Source organism: Hetaerina americana, unplaced genomic scaffold, assembly GCF_022747635.1.
Source record: "Hetaerina americana unplaced genomic scaffold, ioHetAmer1.1.p SCAF_190, whole genome shotgun sequence".
NCBI classification, from domain to species: domain Eukaryota; kingdom Metazoa; phylum Arthropoda; class Insecta; order Odonata; family Calopterygidae; genus Hetaerina; species Hetaerina americana.
Genome location: NW_027286753.1, coordinates 148,241 through 168,153, shown reverse-complemented (window position 1 = coordinate 168,153; position 19,913 = coordinate 148,241). Strand labels below are relative to the sequence as shown.

At 46.8% G+C, this 19,913-nt stretch overlaps 1 protein-coding gene across 2 annotated transcripts in view; it reads left to right on the top strand.

Moving 5' to 3' along the window:
* Nucleotides 1-19,913, top strand: part of LOC139687396 (integrin alpha-PS2-like) — a 391,921-nt gene that overhangs the window by 243,757 nt on the left and 128,251 nt on the right. For both annotated transcript variants that reach the window (XM_071584525.1, XM_071584524.1), the window contains exon 3: nucleotides 16,919-17,025. In XM_071584525.1, coding sequence (XP_071440626.1) covers nucleotides 16,919-17,025 — 107 coding nt within the window. The remainder of the gene's footprint in view (nucleotides 1-16,918; nucleotides 17,026-19,913) is intronic.

Below are 19,913 nucleotides of genomic sequence, written 5' to 3'. Positions count from 1 at the left end.
AAAGTTGAGATTGCAATTCCATCGTGAGCATGAGTTGTACGAATAAGCAAGAAGTGAAGACTACCTGTGTCCGTTTTCGCACCGGTGGGGAGCAGTTTTTTCACTTAGCAAATGAACTGTTTCCAGGGAAACTGCCATAGAGAATTGATAAATTAGAAGAAAATAGTATTTTTCCGATGTGACCGCGTGGCCATGTGGAAAGTATTGTTGTCATCTCTTTATGTCCAGGTTTGAGGTCTCGTCTCGTGTTTTTCCCCCATCATTCGATTGTAAATTGAAATTGATTTTTTACTAGCATATTTGTATGCATTTCATTTCTTTAATTATTTTTATTAAACGATAAATTCTTCGACCACGCCACAAATGTTGGGTGTTAAGGAGGATTATCGATTCAATGAAAAAGCTTTAAGATGGGCAATTTCAGCGCCGAGAGTTCAATCCCCCCCCTCCCTCCCTCCCTCCGCCTCGGCCCGACCGGCCAACAACACCGTCGCCTTCACATCTCTCAGAAGAAATCTGCGCATAAAATTGCCAATGGAATGCACGTTTTTTGCCCCAAATATAATTTAACAGTTATATAGATCGTAAAACCAATAACCTGAATGTAAAGGGCGTTAGCCCTGTGTTTTTACCATAAATCAGGATATTGGAATTGCTTTATTTATTCGTGCCGAAATATACGTGGTTTGCATAAAAAGAATCGAAAAAAGTGTCGGAAAAATAGATTTGTTTCAGATATAGCTACAGTGTCTCACAATTCTTCGAGGCACATCCATTCCAGCATCAACACACTTTGGCCAGCGGATTTTCGAGGACTCGAAGGTTCCCTGGAAGGCGGATTCTGGATAAGGGTACGCGTGCAAGCCCTTTTGGCGTCTCTTAGGGTCCCATGGTGCCGTCCTTTGCGAAAGGGAGGATTTTAGGAACGTTTGGACACCAAGATGGGGGTTCTAGCCCTACCCACTGCCACGCTAGGCCGAAACGTGAGTCGCAGTTTCTTTACGGCTCTCGTAATTCAATATCACCTTGTTTTTTGTTATACCTACTCGTGAGAGTAGAGATGGTTAATGTATAGTCCTTGCGTAATACCATCTTAATAATGGTGCTCTGTTTGGAATTGTTGTGTGACCTGGTCGGCAGAGGGACTAATCATGGTATGGAATCATGGATGGCAAACCGTTTTCCGGGCTTGAGAGGAAGCTATTATAGATAAAAATATATTTATAAAATTTTGTATTCCTTCTACGGAATTACTCGTGAATTTCAATTACGGCTAAAGCTTGGTTACGAAATTGAACTCTAAGTGAACTTCTCATCTTTGAGTTTTACAAGTTGTATGAGTTGAATTTTGGTAATATAATCCTTTTTTATATCGTCGAGCCTTTTGTGCCAATCATTTATATTTTCTACGACGAACCTGTCAATCATCATGTCTTGATAATTGGAGATAAGGCTCTAAGCTCCTCAGCCTTGTTTGCCCGAAAAGCGAATCCTAGAGCGCCGTAGAAGCAGGAGTTTCAACTATCTCGCTCGCACCAGTGAAACCCACCTTTCTGTTGATGATATTGTTGTAGCGAATGAAGTATTAACAATGCACGGACAGGAAGAGGAAAGGTCATCGACTCGTCGTCTTCCCATAATCCCGCGCGCCCATTGCAAGTCGCAGTCGAGTGAGTTCTCAGTGGCCGGCGATGAGTTATGATAGTCATTCGGCCAGCTGGAGTAGTCACTGGGGCACATTCCGCGCCCGCCCGGGGCGAGGGGCCGGGAGGGGTGTGGAGCGCCTTGTCGCCCCTCGTCCCCTGCCCCGGGGCCCTCGGCATCAGTCCGCTCGAGTGAGGATGGGAGTGCCAGGGTGCCAGCCCTCCAAACCCAGACCCCCCTTCCGTCAGTGCTTTCGGCCTCCTCTCCTTGGGGACGGGGGCGGCTCAGAGAGGATTATAACTTGTTGCTTGAGTGTTGGCTGTCTGTGTGTGATGTTCGTGGAGTGACCAAGGCGTTCCCGCAGGCATGCAAGGGACAACTCCAAACGAATCCATTTAAATTCTTCGAGGTTGGGATAGATAGTTGTCCCCATCAGAGTAACCGGATTACCTCACCGTCAGCACAATACTAATATTTTATTCTACCGCAGGTATTTGGAATCACGGTATTATTTCACTAAATTAGGGAAATTTAGAAGAATAAATTGTCTTCGCTTATCGTGATTCAAATCTGAACTCGAAGTTCGTGGTCTTCCAAGATTCCCCTGGGGGAAGGGGTGCGCATTAGTGTTTGGGAGGAACTTCAAGTGCTGTCCTGTCCAATGAGATATTCCAATAACGGTGAAGTATAAACAAATTACGCTTCACCAAAACTACTCGATGATGCAGTTGATATTTCGGGGCAAATTTAGAACATGGTTTGTATAAAAAGTATCGGGAAAGGTTTCTGAAAATTAAATTTTTATCAGATATTGCCACAATGCCTCAAAATTCTCCCAAGTACATTCCTTGAGCGTCGGCACACTTTTTCCAGCGGCTTTTCCACGAATTGAGGACTCGAAGGTAGGCGGATTCCGGAATGTCCTTGAGGGTATAAGGGTGCAAGCTTCTTTGATGGCACTTAATGTCCCATGGTGGTGGTGTCCTTTGATGGGTGGAGGATTTCAATTTGGGGAATAGAAAATAGTTTGCTGGTGCCGAGTCGGGACTGAAAGGGGGTTGGGGAATCGTCGCGATGTCGTTGCAGGTCTTCGCAATTAGACACACAAGACTCTGCTATCTTGGTTGTCCGTCAAGACCTTCGGGAGGATGAGTTTAGCGGAGATCTTACGCATCGCCAAGTATTGAGTGGTCTGAATTCAGAACTTCACGCAATGCACGTCTGGAAAAAATGTTTACTGATCCTTTTTATAACAATTTTGTTTGCATTCACCAAATCGCGAATGCGTTTTCTATCCGTCGCGAACTCACCGACTCACTTAATCGGAATACAACTTCACGACAGTCGTTAGGATGCTGCTTCTCGGTAGCGGGTACACTCGGCGAAACTATTTGGTCACCAACGCCGCACTCTCGTCAACGTTTATTAGTCAATCGAGGTAATTTGACGATCGATAAGTAAAAAAAAAGGCGTCAATGTTTCAAGGAAGAGGTTCGGAGTCACATCTAATGTCTCCCCGCAAATGAAGGAGCGTCACCTCGCCCTTCGTCACCCAAATTCGGCAAGGTAAGTCCCGGTTGTCATGGAGCCAGCACACAGACGGGAGCGCACACAGACGTCAAATCCCTTCGCACGCCTTCCTCCTCAACGCCTAACATCCCTCTCCCCCGCCCTTTCTTCCTCCGAGATCTCCTTGACTCCCATCCCGTGACCCATGACCCATTCCCTCCTGACCTTCCGAGGAACTCTCCTCTTCTCTCTTCGTCCCAAACTCACTTCCGCGGCGCACGATATACTATGTGCGAGGTTTGTTTAAATAGTATCGGTGACAATTTTTTCTAAACGTGTGAGTTAAGTGCTGAATTTCTACAGCCGGTTAATTATGTACTTTTTATACAAACCGTGTATGCATAAAATATCTGATACGGATTTATATCGATGCATAACGCCAATCCTTGCCAGTCGCTATTATTTCCCTCGTCCCACCAATCATTTCTCCTTCCATTTCTCCCCACCGCGTCGTATTTTGCCCCCTTTCGTCGTGTGTCGGTTGTGGGTGGGATTCCGAGGAGCGTCCCCTCTCCGGAGGGGTGTGCGCCTTTCCAGCCATCCCTCGAGCGGCGGGCGATAATATCGGGGACCGGACGCGGGGATGGCCGAGAAAACAATGCGGAGCCCCGGAGTCTCAATTATTCAAGGCAACTCACCTACGTGACCAAAATAAAAATCTTCACGGTGTGCCCCGGGAATTTCCCTTCCTGCGATGGGGAGGCGCCGCACGAACCTCCCCCCCCCCCTCGTGTGGTGGTGGTGGGGGGGTGAGAGGGCGCCTGCCGAGAGAGGGGTCCCTTCGGTGCAACGTTTACCCGTTCAGGGAGCCGGACGAAACGGGAGGATTTAGTGCCGTTTGCAGACTCCGGGGATTTACGATCCCTTCTCCGGGAGATGTGTACTCCGGTAACCGTATAAATCCAATCTTTATGCGGCGTATCTTCGTATTTTTATTTCTTTATTGTCGGGAGTCGCGGGAGTTCTTTATGCGGCGAGGAAGATGGTGTCTGGCGAGAAGATGGAGTCTGGCCCCTCTCTGTTCCCCTCCATTAATACATAATGGAATTGTTCATATTCGGGGCTAGAATATTTCACTGCTGTAGTTGTAGTGGTTGCATAAACTCTTCTTCAAATCTGTAAAATGCTTGCCAACCGGTGAGTCGCGCCATTGAGTGTCCGATGCGACGGTGGAGTTTGCTCTTTCGCGATCCTTGGGGAGACAAGCGTTTCAGCTATTTATTTCTATGCATACCGATCATATTTGTTTTGATGGAAGGGTTTCCAAAGTGCAGGCCATTGCTCACTCATCGACAACCTTAGGAAACCTTAGGAAGTATTAAACGTCGATTTGAAACTGAGAGAAATATCAACCATTGCGGAATAATGCCATTAAGTCAACATTCTTCTTGAAAAACCCTTTGGTATGTGAAGCGCAATACTTTAAATTTAATCAAAATCCTTTCAAAATAAGAGCCTGTTATGTTTCTGTAACGGAGTCATCTTTAACAACTGAGTGTGTATTCAAATTTTCAAGTTCTTTTATTTGAATTAAATGCATTTCCTTTCTACGGATAGAGTCATTATCGATAATAAATGAGGAATGTTAAACGGAGTATTTTCGAAAAAGAATTTTAATTCGGCCGCGGAATATTGAGACAATTCAAATCTTGAGGGCGTGGCTATCGTCATAAAATGAAATGTCGTAATTTGCAAATCGAAGATGCTCGGAGAGGTTTGTTTCTCAGCTTAAGAACCAAACAGGTTTTTTTTTTATCAGCGCCAAAAGTTGGCCAATAAAATCTTCCTCCCGCCCGGAGGCTGCCTGCAGTGGAATGCGGCGGTTCTCGGTGGGGGGGTGGGGGCGGAAGCCGTGTGCTAACACGCGTGGGGTGGGCGGAGGGGGACCGGAGGGCGTCACCTGACCTCCCTCCCCCGCCGCCCACACTGGGCTAGTACGATGGGGCCAAACATACTATATTTTCAACATCGTAGTTAAAGAGATATCCTTCAAATTTATTCAAGAGCTTCAATCTATAACTTGACCTTCGCTCCATTAAGTGATTCCCAGCCTAGCTGCTCTAATTTTTTGGGTACGCTACTAAGTTTATCTTAACAACATTTTATAAATCTATCTCTTCTACGCTGCACGCCATCCAATTCGGCAATCAATCCAACTTCCTGAGGATCCCGTGCACTTGGAGCATATTCTAAATGAGGCCTAACCAACGACAGATAACATTTCTCTTTGACCGTTTCATCACATTTACCTAGTACTCTTCCAATAACTACTAATTTTTTGTTAGCTTGTCCACATATTCCCCGTATGTGTTTCACCCAGGAGAGGTCGTGAGTGAGGCTAACGCCTAAGTATTTAATCGAATCTACACGCTGCAGTAGGCATTCCGGAGGGAATTCCTCTTTTTCCAAAAATTCATCACGACGCACTTTTTTAAGTTTAATGTTAATTGATAAGTGTCGCACCAGCGTTGCATAGCATTTATAGTCATCTGACAAAGCTGCTGTGTCATCAGGATTACAGATATCACGGCAAATCACTAAATCGTCGGCAAATAAACTTATTTTACTGATAGCTACGAAGTTAATGTCGTTAAAGTAAAATAGGTCCGATGACACTTCCCTGAGGAACGCCTGAAGTAACTTCTACTGCACTTGAGCTAACTCCATCTATCAATACTCTTTGAACCCGACCATTCAAATAGTCTTTAATCCAACCCCGGATATTTTTATCCATGCCATATGCTTCTAGCTTTGTGAGTAGTTTACTATGAGGTACGCTATTGCTAGGACTTGAGAGTCAATCACGTTTCGCTAATTCATTTGCGTACCTTGTGTAAAGTATTCTTGTCATCTGCACGCGAATGGGATATCGGGAAGTTCGTTTGCACTTTGCACACCAATTCCCTCCGTTCCCTTCCGACTGGAGACGCCGGAAGCACGGATGCACGACCACACTCACTACTGGAAACAGAGGCATCATTCCAGTTCGGCGCTGACACAGAGAGGGAATAATTCCAGCCCCGAATCGCAATGGTGGGCGAGGACACAGTGAGCAGTGCGGGAGACGGACCACAGAGCCGCTTCGATAGCAATAAGGAATCGTTTTTCCCTCGAGTACAATCTGAGGCCACGGCAGGCGGAAAGGTGACACAGGCCTTAAGAAGATAAAAGAAGCAAGTCGATCTCTGGCATCTCTGTTGCGGCCGTTCACTGCAGCGGGTGGGGGGGTGGGGTCGAAGGGACTACTGGAAGGGGGGTGCGGATAGGGAGGGGTGGAGGGGAGGGGGCATCGCATCTCTGGGTGAATGAGTCAGTCATTGTGGACACGGGAGGAGAGAGTGAGTAGTGGATGGACCCCCCCCCCCCTAACACTTGTGGGGGCGGGGGGTTGTTGCTTTGCACCGGACTCGCTTTCCTCAAGACTGATGGTTAAATTAATGACTTCACGCGGAAATGCGCGTCTTTCCTTCATCTGAAGCTTCCCTGCAGCCAAGTGAATTCCCACGTGTCTCTCGACGCCTGACTTTTGATAAATAATGCGCGCCATAAAACGCCGATGGGAATGAGCGCAGAAGTTCCCTTCGATCATGGTTGTCATTAATCGAACACCCGATTGGATGCAATGAACATTCGGCACGAGATGTAATAATAATGTAATGTTCGATGATTTTAATACCTTAAAACCTCGGTTATCGAAAGGTTTGAGATGATGACCGCGATGTGTTTTCCGCTCAGCAGGGTCAACTCTACTCAACGTAGAATCACTTAAATTTTTGCGTAGGCGTGATTTCATTGTAGTTACAGTAATTCTTTTGTTCTTGTTACATTACCCTACTTTTCTTCCTTATAGAGTTGGCATTTTTCTTCTTTTGTGGCAAATAGCTGGAAGCTCATGCATTTAGTCCACATGCCGTTCCACTGACCCAAAGAAACAACTTGGGCATTCATCGATCGCAAAGACGAAGAGACTTGGGGCGTAAGGAAACCACTGCTCAGCCTTTTCGTTTCGGGTTTGTTCTTAATATGCAACGACAGCGCGAGGGCGGGTTGGACGAAACTTTTAAGAGAGCTGAAATTATGTGCGTCGGATTCTCTCCGCACTGAATATTATATTATGACGTTGATTCCATGTTTCGACAAACAAAGAGTTTTCAAAGGGCAAAACTGGAATATTTGATGAGTGTTGCAGTTTCCTCATCTGTATAGTACGGAAACGGAAGATGTATCATTGTAGAAACGCGATTCAAATGAGGTATTTTCTTATTTATAAAGAAAAATAAATGGTCTGGGAGACTGATGTTTTGATGTTATAGCCAAGTAAATGGTCGGGAGGCGCGTTTGAGTGCGGCGAACGGAGTGCGGCAGTGTCTGGGACGGTGCACTCGGAGCAGATGCGGTGCAGTAAAGGGAGCGGCTGGTTGGCGGGAGAGGGGTCCACCGTGGGAGTTGGGCGAGGGGAGCGGGGCGTGGGATTCCGGCGAGAGAAAGGGGGCCCGTGGGCGTGGAGGGCGAGTGGACCGGGGGAAAGAGGAGGGGCGTGGGCGGGGAAGCGAGAGAGGCGTGTGTGAGTGGGCACGAGTGAACGGAGGGGGGGGGGTAGTGTTTGCAGTGGCCGAAGGCATACACCCTCTCTTAGATGGGAATCTTAGTGCTTGAATGTTATCCAAGCTAGGTGACATGGTAGCATACATCATCTTCAGCAAATTAAACCGAATCATGTTTATCGATTGAAGAACGGGCGGGCTGCACTTCACCGAATCTATGCACAATACTGTTTTCTTGCTCGTGAGTATCTGTCACAGTGCATACAAGGCTTGTATATGAAAAGTATCGGTGACAATGTTTTCCTGACGTGCATTGCGTGAAGTGCTGTCGATGAAGTGTGCGCATGATCGCAGATCGAATATTGGCATTGGTATGAAGATGACAGTGCGCTCACCACTATCCCTGAAAATGTGGCGATGCGAAAGATCTGTGCTATACTCGTCCCGATGCTCTTGACGGACGACCATTAGAACCAGTTCGAGTGTCTGCTCTTGCAAAGACCTTCTGCAATGACATCACTACGATTCCCCAACCACCTTACATTCCTGACTTGGCACCAGCAAACTATTTCCTATTCCTATAAAAGTGAAATCCTCCCTCCCTCAAAGGACAACACCATCATGGGACCATTAAGTGCTGTACAAGAAGCTTACACGAGTGCCCTTAAGGATCTTACGGAATCCCCCTATGAGGGAGCCTTCGAGTCGTGGAAAACCAAGTGTGTCGACGCTCAAGGTTGTGATTTACTCCGAAGATTTTTGAGGCATTTTAGCAATATCTGAAATAAACCTATTTTTTCCGAAATTTTTCTCGATACTTTTCCTACCAAGTTTGTATGTCAGCCGCTTTGAAAATCTATTTAGGTCTTATATTTACTTAATGACCGACCGAAAATCCCATAAAAGTCACGATACTTTGGCCGTGGCGGCTTTTAATAAAACATGTGGTGAGGAAAAATCATGTAGTTTTTCTCGTTTTTGATTCCAGGGAGTTAAAATGATCCACCGAAAAACAAGGATTAAAAGGTTTTCTGGCCCTAGGTTCGGATTCGGTTACTTTTGAGTATGGTCGATGCTCTAATTTCATGATTGAATTTTAACGCACAGCACACTCGGTCGCGATTGCTGCGCCAATGATGAACACCGTCCCCGAAGCCATTTCCCCGTGATAATATATCTCCCGGACGTTAACGATTTCGACCAAGGGTCCTTGGGACCGCGGCACCGAAAAACTCCCTATAGTTCGAAGCGATTGTATGTGGGGGCCCTTCATAACGAGACGAGCATGTAAATGAGGAGATTTAGACGCGCGGGAGGAGTCCGCCGTTTGGTGGAGTCGAAGGACGCCCAAATACGGACCTGGCAGGCCCCCTCTCCCACCGGTACTAGTTCGCCCACTCGCCCGCCCTCGGATTATGGCGATGCCGCTAGAGGTGCACGGCCTACTATATCTAGACCTCGCCCATCGCCGGCGGAGGTGCGGCGGCTCACCCGGGTCATGTGGCGGGCCAGTTGATTGGTCACTGGGGCGTTGGGGAGGGATATTCGGCGGCAGCCGCGGACAGAGGGTGGCCCGCAGAGTCGAAGCCCGGACCGAAAGGGGGGGCCCTTCCCTTCCACCTCGCAGGTGTTCTTAGCATTGGCTTCGTCAGTGCGACTGCGGTCGGGCGGGGATGCGCTCTCCATTACTGTACTTCCGTATTGACTTATCGGAAGATTGTCGGTTTTAGCGTAATAATTCAATGTAACCTATGCATAGGGAATGAAGTACCAATATTAAATACGGTGAGCTATATGGAATATTTTGCAATGTAGGCATTTTTCCTGAAAGTGACGTTTTTTTAGGGCCTGTATACAATACATACGTTGCAAAAGTGCATAAAATGAACGTGGATGTTCGCCGAATGAAAGTGAGAGATATAGCTGAAGCTGTAGTAATGTCATCTGAATGGGCATATCACATTTTAGAAATGGAAATGGATATGAAAATATTATCTGATAGATGGGTAGCGCGACTCTTAACGCAAGATCACAAACGCATCAGAATAGTAATTTCCGGGCAATTTTTTCCCCGTAAAAAGAGCAAAAAACAAGATTTTCTGTGCCGGTTTGTGTCCACCGATGAAACTTGAGTCCACTACAATACCCCAGAAACAAGATAGCTGTCAAAGTAGTGGATATGTATTGATTCATCACCACTAAAGAAAGCAAAGGCAATACGGTCGTCCGGAAAGTTTTCTGGGATGTGAAAGAGATTGTGCTGATAGATTATCTTTCAAATGGTCAAACAATTACTGGAAAACACTACGCTAACCTCCTGGGTCAACTACAGCAACACACAGATACATGGAAAAGAAGTCATGTTTCGCTAAGACAATGCACGTCCACACGCAAGTTAGTTGCCATGGCAAAAGCACGTGGACTAAGATTGTTGCCACACCCACCTTATTCACTTGATTTGATTCCATCATATTCCCATCTCTTCCCCAAGCTCAAAATCTTCCTCAGTGGACGAATATTCTCTTCCAACAAAAGACTAACACCCGAAGTGGACCGGTCTTTTGCACAGGCCTGAAGGAATCTAATTTTCGAGACGGGATCAAGACATAGGAACATCGCTGAACCAAGTGCATTAGTGTACTGGGAGACTAAATTGGAAACAAGGTTTCACGGAAGTAAGTGGTTTATTTCTATTGCATTCTGAGAACTTTTAAAATCACTCTCGTAGAAATATTTTAATGGGAATTGCGTTTGGAATCAAAATAAAATGTCCTTGTTGCTAGTGCCCATCATTGATAGAGTATATTCTAAATTACTTTCTCTGCGTAGTTCCTTGACGAATATATGGATTTCGCAGTTATTTGCTCTAAATAATTCAATTTTTGGGATGAAATCAGAAGTGGAACGAATGTCACGGGAGGAGCTCTTCGCTCTGCGTCGTTCAATTGCCCGGACTTGCCTGAGATTCCGCATTCCGAGGCTCAGAGTCAAGACCTCCGCTTTTGGTGGCGCTCTCCAATTTCCACGAATCGGTCGGAGACTTTCCTTATGTGACGCGACTTCTTAGATAGTTCCGTCCCTTCGCCCTCTGCTCCGCGAATAGGGGTCGCAGCCGGGGCTGAAGGACGAGGGGAAAGGAGAGGGGGGGGGAGAAAGTTCCCCCCTTTGGTTCGCCGGATTAATCGCTCGCACTTTCTCGTTTTCCCCAAAATGGTAGTCGCTTAAATCTCATTTGACGTAATGAATACGATTGCGGAAGAGTTTTCCTTGCGGATTCACTCCCGCAAATGGTAGAAGCGGGCCTCAACAATGAAAGAAAGAGTTTTTCTTTTACTCTTTAACATTTCCCTTTAACGTAATGATATCCCGCGTAAAATTTAAGATTTATTCTTATCATTTCGCAGGGTAGGGGCTCATAAACTCCATGGCAAAGTGTCGTGAGAGACATTTCGTTAAGAAGAACGTGGAAATCCGAGGGAATATTTGGGAATAGATTTATGGAACCCATTTTCTTTTAAAATGAGATGCTCATTTGTTATTGTTGAGCCTCGCCACCGTTTTATCGGTGCCACTGATCATTTTTTCGGAGTAGTTTTGTGAATGAGTCTAGATTTGCGTTGGAGAGTGAAAGAGTGTGCGTGCGTGCGTGCGTGTACTTAAAAACGCCAGGTTGATGGGCGAGTATTGAGGATCGCTGATCGGCAGAGCCATGGCATTTGCGCCCGGGTATACTGAGCCCGCATTTTGCGTCGCCGAGCGGACCACATTTGGTGAGTGGCATCCACATCAATGTTTAGTCAGCAGTCGAAAGTAGAGAATTAAGAATTGCAGTGAACTTAAATCTAAAATTGATCGCGATTGGATGTGGTCGTGGAACTGTTAAAACAGCCCCCTGGTTAAGAGTGGGCGACCGACAGCTGAGGTCATTTGGTCCAATAGGGATGGACAGGAAAGGATGAAGGGAGGAGAGAAACCCGGCGTTGGCATTGGCCTACTTTAGCAAAAGGCATCAAGGGGTGTCCCATAGTGAAACGTTCCGTTCGACGGACGGCGTGCTCACTCAAAGTGCCCTCCACAAATCACCTCAAGTAGGGATTGGGACACCGCTGCGAAAGATCTGCCGTGTACAGGATTCGAACCCAGGGATCCTCTGGGTGAGAAGCCAGTACGTTAGCCACCGCAACATTCCGATCCCTCCGCGTTCGATTCCCGAGCTCGGGCACCCCTAGCTCCACCAAAGCTGTGTTGTATTTCGGGTAGCAGATCTTCCTGGGAAACCATAGCCGGCACATTGAAGGGAACTGGCCCCCTTATCACCCTGTGGTGTGAATTCTACACGCCGTATAGGGTTGTTGTTAAGTGTTGGGTGAACTCTACCAACACATATCAAACTGATCTTCGGTTTGATTACCGTGTTTATGGCTTTTTATTATGTGGATAGTTATTTTGCTATTCACTCTGTAGAGAGTTGAGATTTTAAAGTTAATTTTCATGTTTCGTCCAATGTTTTCTGCTTGAGTGTCGCAGATAGCGGCGAATTTTTCGGCAGAAAAAGTATTCTACGATGACATTTAATGAATCGGGTCAGCCAGTCGGCTCGCATCAGTGAAGGAAGCTTCGTTGGTATTCATCCTGGGCGTTCTCGTTCCATGATGTTTTCCCTCTCGCTCGTGCCGTCCATGACGAAATCACAGTTGCATAATTGCGTGTCACGAGTGACGAGTCGAGTCTGTCGCCGCCATTCACTGCTGTCCTCTCCCCCCCGAAGGTGCGCGGACGGAAGGAGGTGACCTTTCTGGCCGTACATGGCCACTGGGCCAGCGTGTGTGGGCGACGTCGGGGGGAGGGGGGGTGCCTTCGGGGCGAATGCCGCCCCTCGCCGTCAAGAGCTCAATCTCGGGGGCGGAACAGGTGCGGCACCCGGGAGCGTTGATCGGTGGCGGTTATTTCTTAGGTAGGGGTCAAAGAGAGGGCGCGACCCATCCGCGTCTACGGTGCGTATGTTAAGGGTGAGGAAGAGCCTGTGTGTACCATGCGTCTGGTATCGATGTAAAAATGGTGAATGGTGGGTTTCTTCGTGCTCCACCGTCAACCGGCACTGCCGTGAGCGACCATATTTTGCCGGGGAGACCTCGGGCTCCCGACCACTGGGGGGAAGTGGGGTTTCGAGTACAATTGGCCGGCGATGCCTTTGGACGACAAACATCTGGAAATGTGAGCGGTGGGCTTTTTAGCTTGATGTACAGCGTCTTGGGAAATTGAACGTTGCCATGGGGAATATGTGCCTCACCACTTATGCGTTTCCCCTTGTCTGTGAAATTCAACTCTGTACCCTTCTTTCTTCCTTAATTCCATATTGCATTCTTCCATTTCCTTTTCTTGTTCATATTTCTAACCATCTTCGCCGTAATCCATGGTTTAGACTGACTAAATCAAATGGCATATCCTTGAGCGACAAAGGGTTTTATTGACACCACCGTGAAAGGAAAAAAGGAGGGGAGAATATTGAGATCAGTGTGGTGATTTACAGGGAAAGTAAATCACTCGCAAGTAATCAGACGCATTCAAAATATTAAGGCGATCACATTTACAGAGGCAGGGAGGTGTTTCCCGGTTAGGTTTACAAGGAACTTAATCCTATTGCCTGAACCAGTGTGACTGTGTGTGTATTTCTAAGTTCCCGAATACGGTCCCTGGGAATAGGATTAATTCCCTTGTAAACCTATTTGGGAAATGCATGCCCCACCCCCCCCCCGGTTAAATGTCAACGTCTTAATATTTTGAATGTGTGTCTGACCACTGGCGAGGGATTAACTTCCCCGTAAATCACAACACCAATCTAAATATTGCCCTCCTTTTTTTTACAGTAAAAACCCTTCAAGGTTTGAGGAAATATTATTCAATATAGTCAGTCTAAAAATAGGTCGTAAGAAGCTCAATTTAATCCTTCCCCATCCATAGCTTGCTTATTATTTTACTATTTGCTGTTATAGTAGTTTCATTTGTAGCTTTCGATATCACATGCGGGGTAAATTGCCATTTTTCCTCTATTCCGCTCGGCTCCTTTCCCACATTCATGATTTTCTCTACCGCCTGCTGATACTCATTCTTCTCAATCCAGTTAATGCCTATACGTTCCATTTACTCAACTGTTTTCCCTGTTTTATACTTTTGAATCGGAAATTACCATTCAATAATACTAAGTTATTTGCTGAATCCGCATCCGCTCCCTGGAAATGGTGTGAATTAATCAATTCCTAAATCAGCACTTTTGCTAAACCGTAGTCCCCCACCTCATCACCATCTCCTCCTCCTCCTACAGACCCGCCGCAATCCCCCATCACTATCAATTGTTTCCTTGCAGGAACGCGCGCGATTATGTCCTCTAACTGATCGTATATCCTATCGACCTCTTCCTGTGTATGGTTGCTCGGTGGCATGTATACCTGAACAATGACCAAGTTCGTCGGTTCTTCTTCCATCTCTATTAGTAAAATTGTATCCGTTACCTGTTCTATTTATACTACGCTCCTACCTACATTTCTTGTTAAATAAAATTGCCAACCCTCGCTGGCTCTTTTATATTGCAGCTCTACAGTTAACGCTGAAGTTACTCCTATTATCCTTTCATTTCGTCATCAAAATCATCATAAATATCCCGCAATCCACCAAAAAGGTGTGAGACAGGGGGTGCAAACACCAAAACACTCTTTCACTTTGCACGACCCTTAAAATTTCTATATATCCTATCTATTTCTCCCTCAATATATTTTGCAATATCCCGGTCCTCAAAATCGTCCTGGCATTGGAAATACCTATTAACTGCTTCGGTTTTCTTCAGAATCTTCTTTTAGGATTCTGCTGAAGATTTTGCTTCGCATGGATCTCGCGAGATGATGACCGTGCAAGCCTTACCTTTCCCAATGCCCGACGAGACACAAGGCCCAGTCGTCCGAGTCCGGTAGTTGCCAGGAGTCATACTCAGATCTATGTTCATCATTGTTGCAAGGGATTATTGATTGAGGTTGTTTCCCCTTGCCTTCCTCGAAAGTGTCTTCAACTTAGCACCACTCTGCCCTTTAGATGTGGTTGTGTGATGCGAGGGACGAATGCCGATGGGGGTTCGGAGATTGTTGGGCGCTTTGAAGACGGCCATTAATCTAAATCACCGAGAGTATCGTTCAGCCTAAGGGGACGACTGTTTAAAATCCAAATTAGATGGTACTCCATTCATCAGTCAGACTTTCCCTATTGCATTAAATCAAATGACCGTTAAAAGGCGTGCGCATGTTCTTTGGAGAAACAATGGTGGAGAAAGTCGGCCCAGTCAGTCGGTGCCGCGCGCTCAGTCTGTTCCTTATAAAAAAGGATTCGAAGGAAGAAAGATTGAACCCTCGAATCGCAGCCGGGACGACCCCCCCCCCATTTCCCCCCTTCCCTCGCTTTTGATGTGGTCCGTCTGCCGGTGGGGGCTTGCGACCCCCATTTGCCCCTGCAGAAAGAGAGATTTGGAGTAAATTGCCCCGGGCGAAAGAAAAAGTCAAGCCCTCCCACCGACCGACTTCTACGCTCCTAACAATGGAAAGCGCCGCTACCGTTTTCCCGCGATGTCCGCAGCAATCTCGGGAAAGAAAAAAGTGGACGACTGCGGCGAAGCGCCGTCTGCCACGTGGGGTGGGGGGGGGCGGAGGTGCGCGCGGAGAAACTTTCACCACGTGCTTGCACACATTTCGGGGACGTCCCCCCCCTCCCCTCCAGGGTGTCATCACACCATGCATAAGGATGGCCGGTGTGTATCGATACAGAACCATTTTTGATCGATTTAATTCGATAATAATTTGATAATTAGCACATCAAGTGTTTCCACATTTTTGACGATGTCGATGTTTGTTTTTACCGTAGGATTTTATGCGTTAGTCTTCCAAATTTTTAAAATGAACATTTAAGGTCTGTATAAAAAGTATCGGGAAAAGTTTCGGGAAAAGTTTCTGGAAAATGGATTTATCCCAGATGTTGCAACAAAGCCTCTAAATATTCTTCAAAGTACATCCCTTCAACGTCGACACATTTTTGCCAGCGGCCTTTCCGCGACTCGAAGGCTCCCTAGTAGGCGGGGGGTACTTAAGGGTCCGTATGTAAGCTTCTTTGACGGCACTTAGGGTGGGTCCCATGGTGGTGTCCTTTGAGGGAGGGAGGGTTGGAATTTGGAATGGGAAATAGTCTGCTGGTGCCAAGTCGGGACGTTAATGAGGTTGGGGAATCGCCGCGATGGCGTTGCAGAAGGCGACACTCTCGACTCTGCTCTTGGTCGTCCGTCCAAAGACCTTCGGGATGAGTTTAGCGCAGATTTTTCAAATCGCCATATTTTCAGTGATAACGGTGTGCTTCGTCACTGTCTCATGTTAATGCCAATATACGATCTGCAATCATGCGATCACAGTTGACCAAAGGTCATAATTCAACACTTCACGCGAACGTCAGGAAACAGTTGCTACCGATAATTTTTATACAAACCATATTTGTGTAGGCAAGGTGAAAGGGGGGAGTTGTTTCTTGGTTGGAGTAGGGGTGTAGGGATAAGGGCTATGGATGGGTGGGTAGGGTGGATGCCGTTAAATTACGCGATTTTAAAGCAAAACCAGACGGAATGGCAGACTGCAAACGATTAAGAGAAAGCAAGATACCCAGGAAACCTCGGGCGGTAAACTTTGAATATTAAACCCTTGCTTCTTGAAACGTCACCCTTCTTAAAACCCTGATCATCGGGTATGAATTTTACACGCCCTGGATGAGGCTTCGTATTGGCTCATGCGTATCTTACCTTGCCCACCAAACCATCCCTTGGATTGATCTTTGTTATTTATTCTGCAGAAGATATATTTTTTTTGAATTGATGACCATTTTTTCTTACAATTTGGTATTGTGTTCTTTTGTCAAAAATCGATAGTCGTAGTTTTTAATTTCCATTTCACTCTTTCGGTTCAGTCCTCCCCCCCCCCCTTCCGCCCTTCATTCCCCGTAAACCACTTTGGGCCGATCAGTATGACTGTGTTGTGTATTAATAAGTTCCCGAATACGGTATCTGGCAATAGGATTGATTGCCTTATATTAGTTTACATTTGGCTCCAGACTAATCCACGGACTCTCCTTCTCTCCCGCAGGAAACAACGTGAAGTTTAACGGCCTCCAGAGGACCCAACTGGACGAGAAGTCGGGGCAGTGGTTCGGGGCCACCGTCAGAACTTCGGGACCGGAAGGACCCATCGTGGTGCGTACCGTTTGAGTGAGAATATCTCTCTCGTTTCTAGATTTCCATCCGTCACACGCCGTCGAGTGGACGCCGTCGGAGAGTAACACGAGTTGACTGAATATTGGCCTGCGTCGGTCGGTCGGTCGGTCGTTTGGGAGGGAAATTCTGCTATACAGGGCGGAGCCGTATTCATTTCCCGTTATTTAATTTCGGTGTGAATACCGATGGAGCCATGGTTCGTCGGTGTGGCGAAAGAAGAAGTTATCCGCAGCAGTAGCAGTTATTAGGGGAGGCGACCGACAGCTGAGGTCATTTGCGCCATTAGGGATGTATGTGATAGGCATTAGCGTCGACATTATCCTACTCTTGTCGAAAGGTACCAAGGACTATAGTTAAAGCAACCATAGTTAAACATCCCATCCCACGAACGGCGTACTCAATCAAAAGGCTCTCCACAAATCAATCAATGATTGATTATCAAGGCGGCTATGTAGAAAAATGGCAAAAATGGTCAACCTTTCCAACAATGTACGCAAAGTTGAGAATAACTTTGATTTTACATGAAAAAAATAGGGGACCTTACTTTTCGGATCGCCCTCGTATGAATCTATGTTTCGGCTCAACGCGTTTCCAATGTCTTTCCTGATGCCATTAAACGCCGATAACTAGCGATGTGGCAATGATGTTGAAAATGTATTATTATCCCCATCGTGCTACGGTAGGAGATATCATGTCAATAAAATTAGAGAGATTAAGTGTAGAACAGAGAGATTTAAGATGTCGTTTATTCCATGAACGATAAGGGAAGAGGATACCATGACATGACTGCTGCTGGACCCGGCTTCCCTCGACCGAAAGTGGCTTGCGACTGCCCACTCGTCCGCGCCTCCGCGCTTATACAGGTGCCTGTATTTCTTAAAGATATTGTAGTGCCCCGAGATCCACCGCTAGAATGTGTGACAGGGGGTGAATATGCACCAGATTAATTTTGACCCGAATATTTTCACCGCGGTCGGACAACATCCTGGTCTACATCGATCGGTCGGTCAACATCGACCTCCCCGAGCCCGGCTTGCTCGGTGAGATGTAGATGCATCCCACTACCGAATCAAGTGATATCTACGTGAAATGGACCCTTTGGTTGTTTCGTAAGCACTGATTTTTCGATCGCAGGGGCGGACCCGGAGTTTTTGGGCCGTCGATGGGAAATGTTTGGGGGGGGGGGGGGTCGGTATTTGCTCACCAAATCGGCACAAGGCGTGAGGGCCGTACGAACAGCCATTCTTTCACCCCCTCCCCCTTCCTACTAGTCGATTCCCGTCACCCCAGAGCCACCTGTTGTCATCCGAGGGGGGGGAGTTAACCCGGCATAATGGAGACGGGCAGAGCAACGTAATCTCTTCATCTCTTTTAAGGCACACGCATAAAGGCACTCACATGCACACGCCTAGGGAACACGCCGGCACGCCTCTGGGATGGAAGAGGAGGAAGGCTTACCACCGTCGTCTTCTTCCTCCCAGTCGATGGAAACCCCTTTTTGAGCGCCAAGGGCGAAATCACCTCTAAAAGTACGACTTGTCTAGAAGGTACAAGGTTTTTATTTAAAAGTATCAGTAACAATTTTTCCCTGATGTGCATTGAGTGAAGTGCTGAATTCAGACCGTGTCGGTTGTTTAGTGTGCGCATGATCGCAGCTCGTATTATTGGAACTGGCAAGACAGTAATAGTGTAGACACCATTATCGCTGTAAATTTGACGATGCGAAAGATCTCCGCTAAATTCGTCCTCCCGAAGGTCTTGACGGACAAACAAGAGCAGAGTCGAGAGTGCCTGTTGGCGAAGACCTTCTGCAACGGCATTGCGACGATTCCCCAACCCCCTTACAGTCCTGACTTGGAACCAGCAGACTATTTCCTATTCCCCAAAGTGAAATCCTTCCTCCCTCACGGGACACCACCATACCAGAAGTGCCATCAATGAAGCCTGGACGCTAGTCCCCTTAAGAATACCCTTATCCGAAATCCCCCTGCCAGGGAGCAGTCGAGCCTTGGAAAAGCTGCTCTTGCAAAAGTGCGTCAACGCTCAAGGGATGCACTTTGAAGAATTTTGAGGAATTGTTACAATATCTCACATAAATTTATTTTATGATCAAAACTTATACCTCTACCTTTAATGGAACCCATTTACGATACTTTTTGTATGTTCATCATTGTACTTGTCGATAGTGTGGGAGGTTCCAGGTTTTGGAAGTATCACGACGATCATCACGCGTGATTAAAGGGCTTCAGAAACACGGTGGCGAAGTGTGAACGTCCTCGGTTATTGCCGCCTGCAGCTTCTCTCGCCTCCCAACTCCAGATTGGTACCGAAATGTATGTACCCTTCCCTCGGCGACCACACCCTGGGGAAATCTTCGCCCCCCCCCCACTCCCGATTGCTCCTCCGACGGGTCACCACCCCTCCCCCCCCTCCACCTCCCTTCACCCTCTCCACCCTGCCTCCGCTCTCACACCCCCCACCATCCTTCGAAACTTATATATCTACAGCTTCATACGACCACGCAAGTTTTCCCTGGAGTGTGTGGCAGGGGGTATAGGGCTTCTAGCAATTCTATATGCTGCACTCCGCTACTTCTCTGCTGACTTCTCTGTTATACCATAGAAGTTCCCAATTATTGCGTTGCATATTTACGTGAAATAAACTAATATCCCTCCACGTATAATTTCTAATAACGTTTTCCGACCTCAATGTTTGTGGTTCGAGTCTTTTAACTTTCTCCGAAGCCCACTAAAGTTCATTTTAATGAATAAATATAATTTACGCTTTCCTTATCCATATTATTGGGCATAGTTTTCATTATTTACCTGAGATCTCCCGTCTGCAAAAATCGCGGATTATTTTCAGAC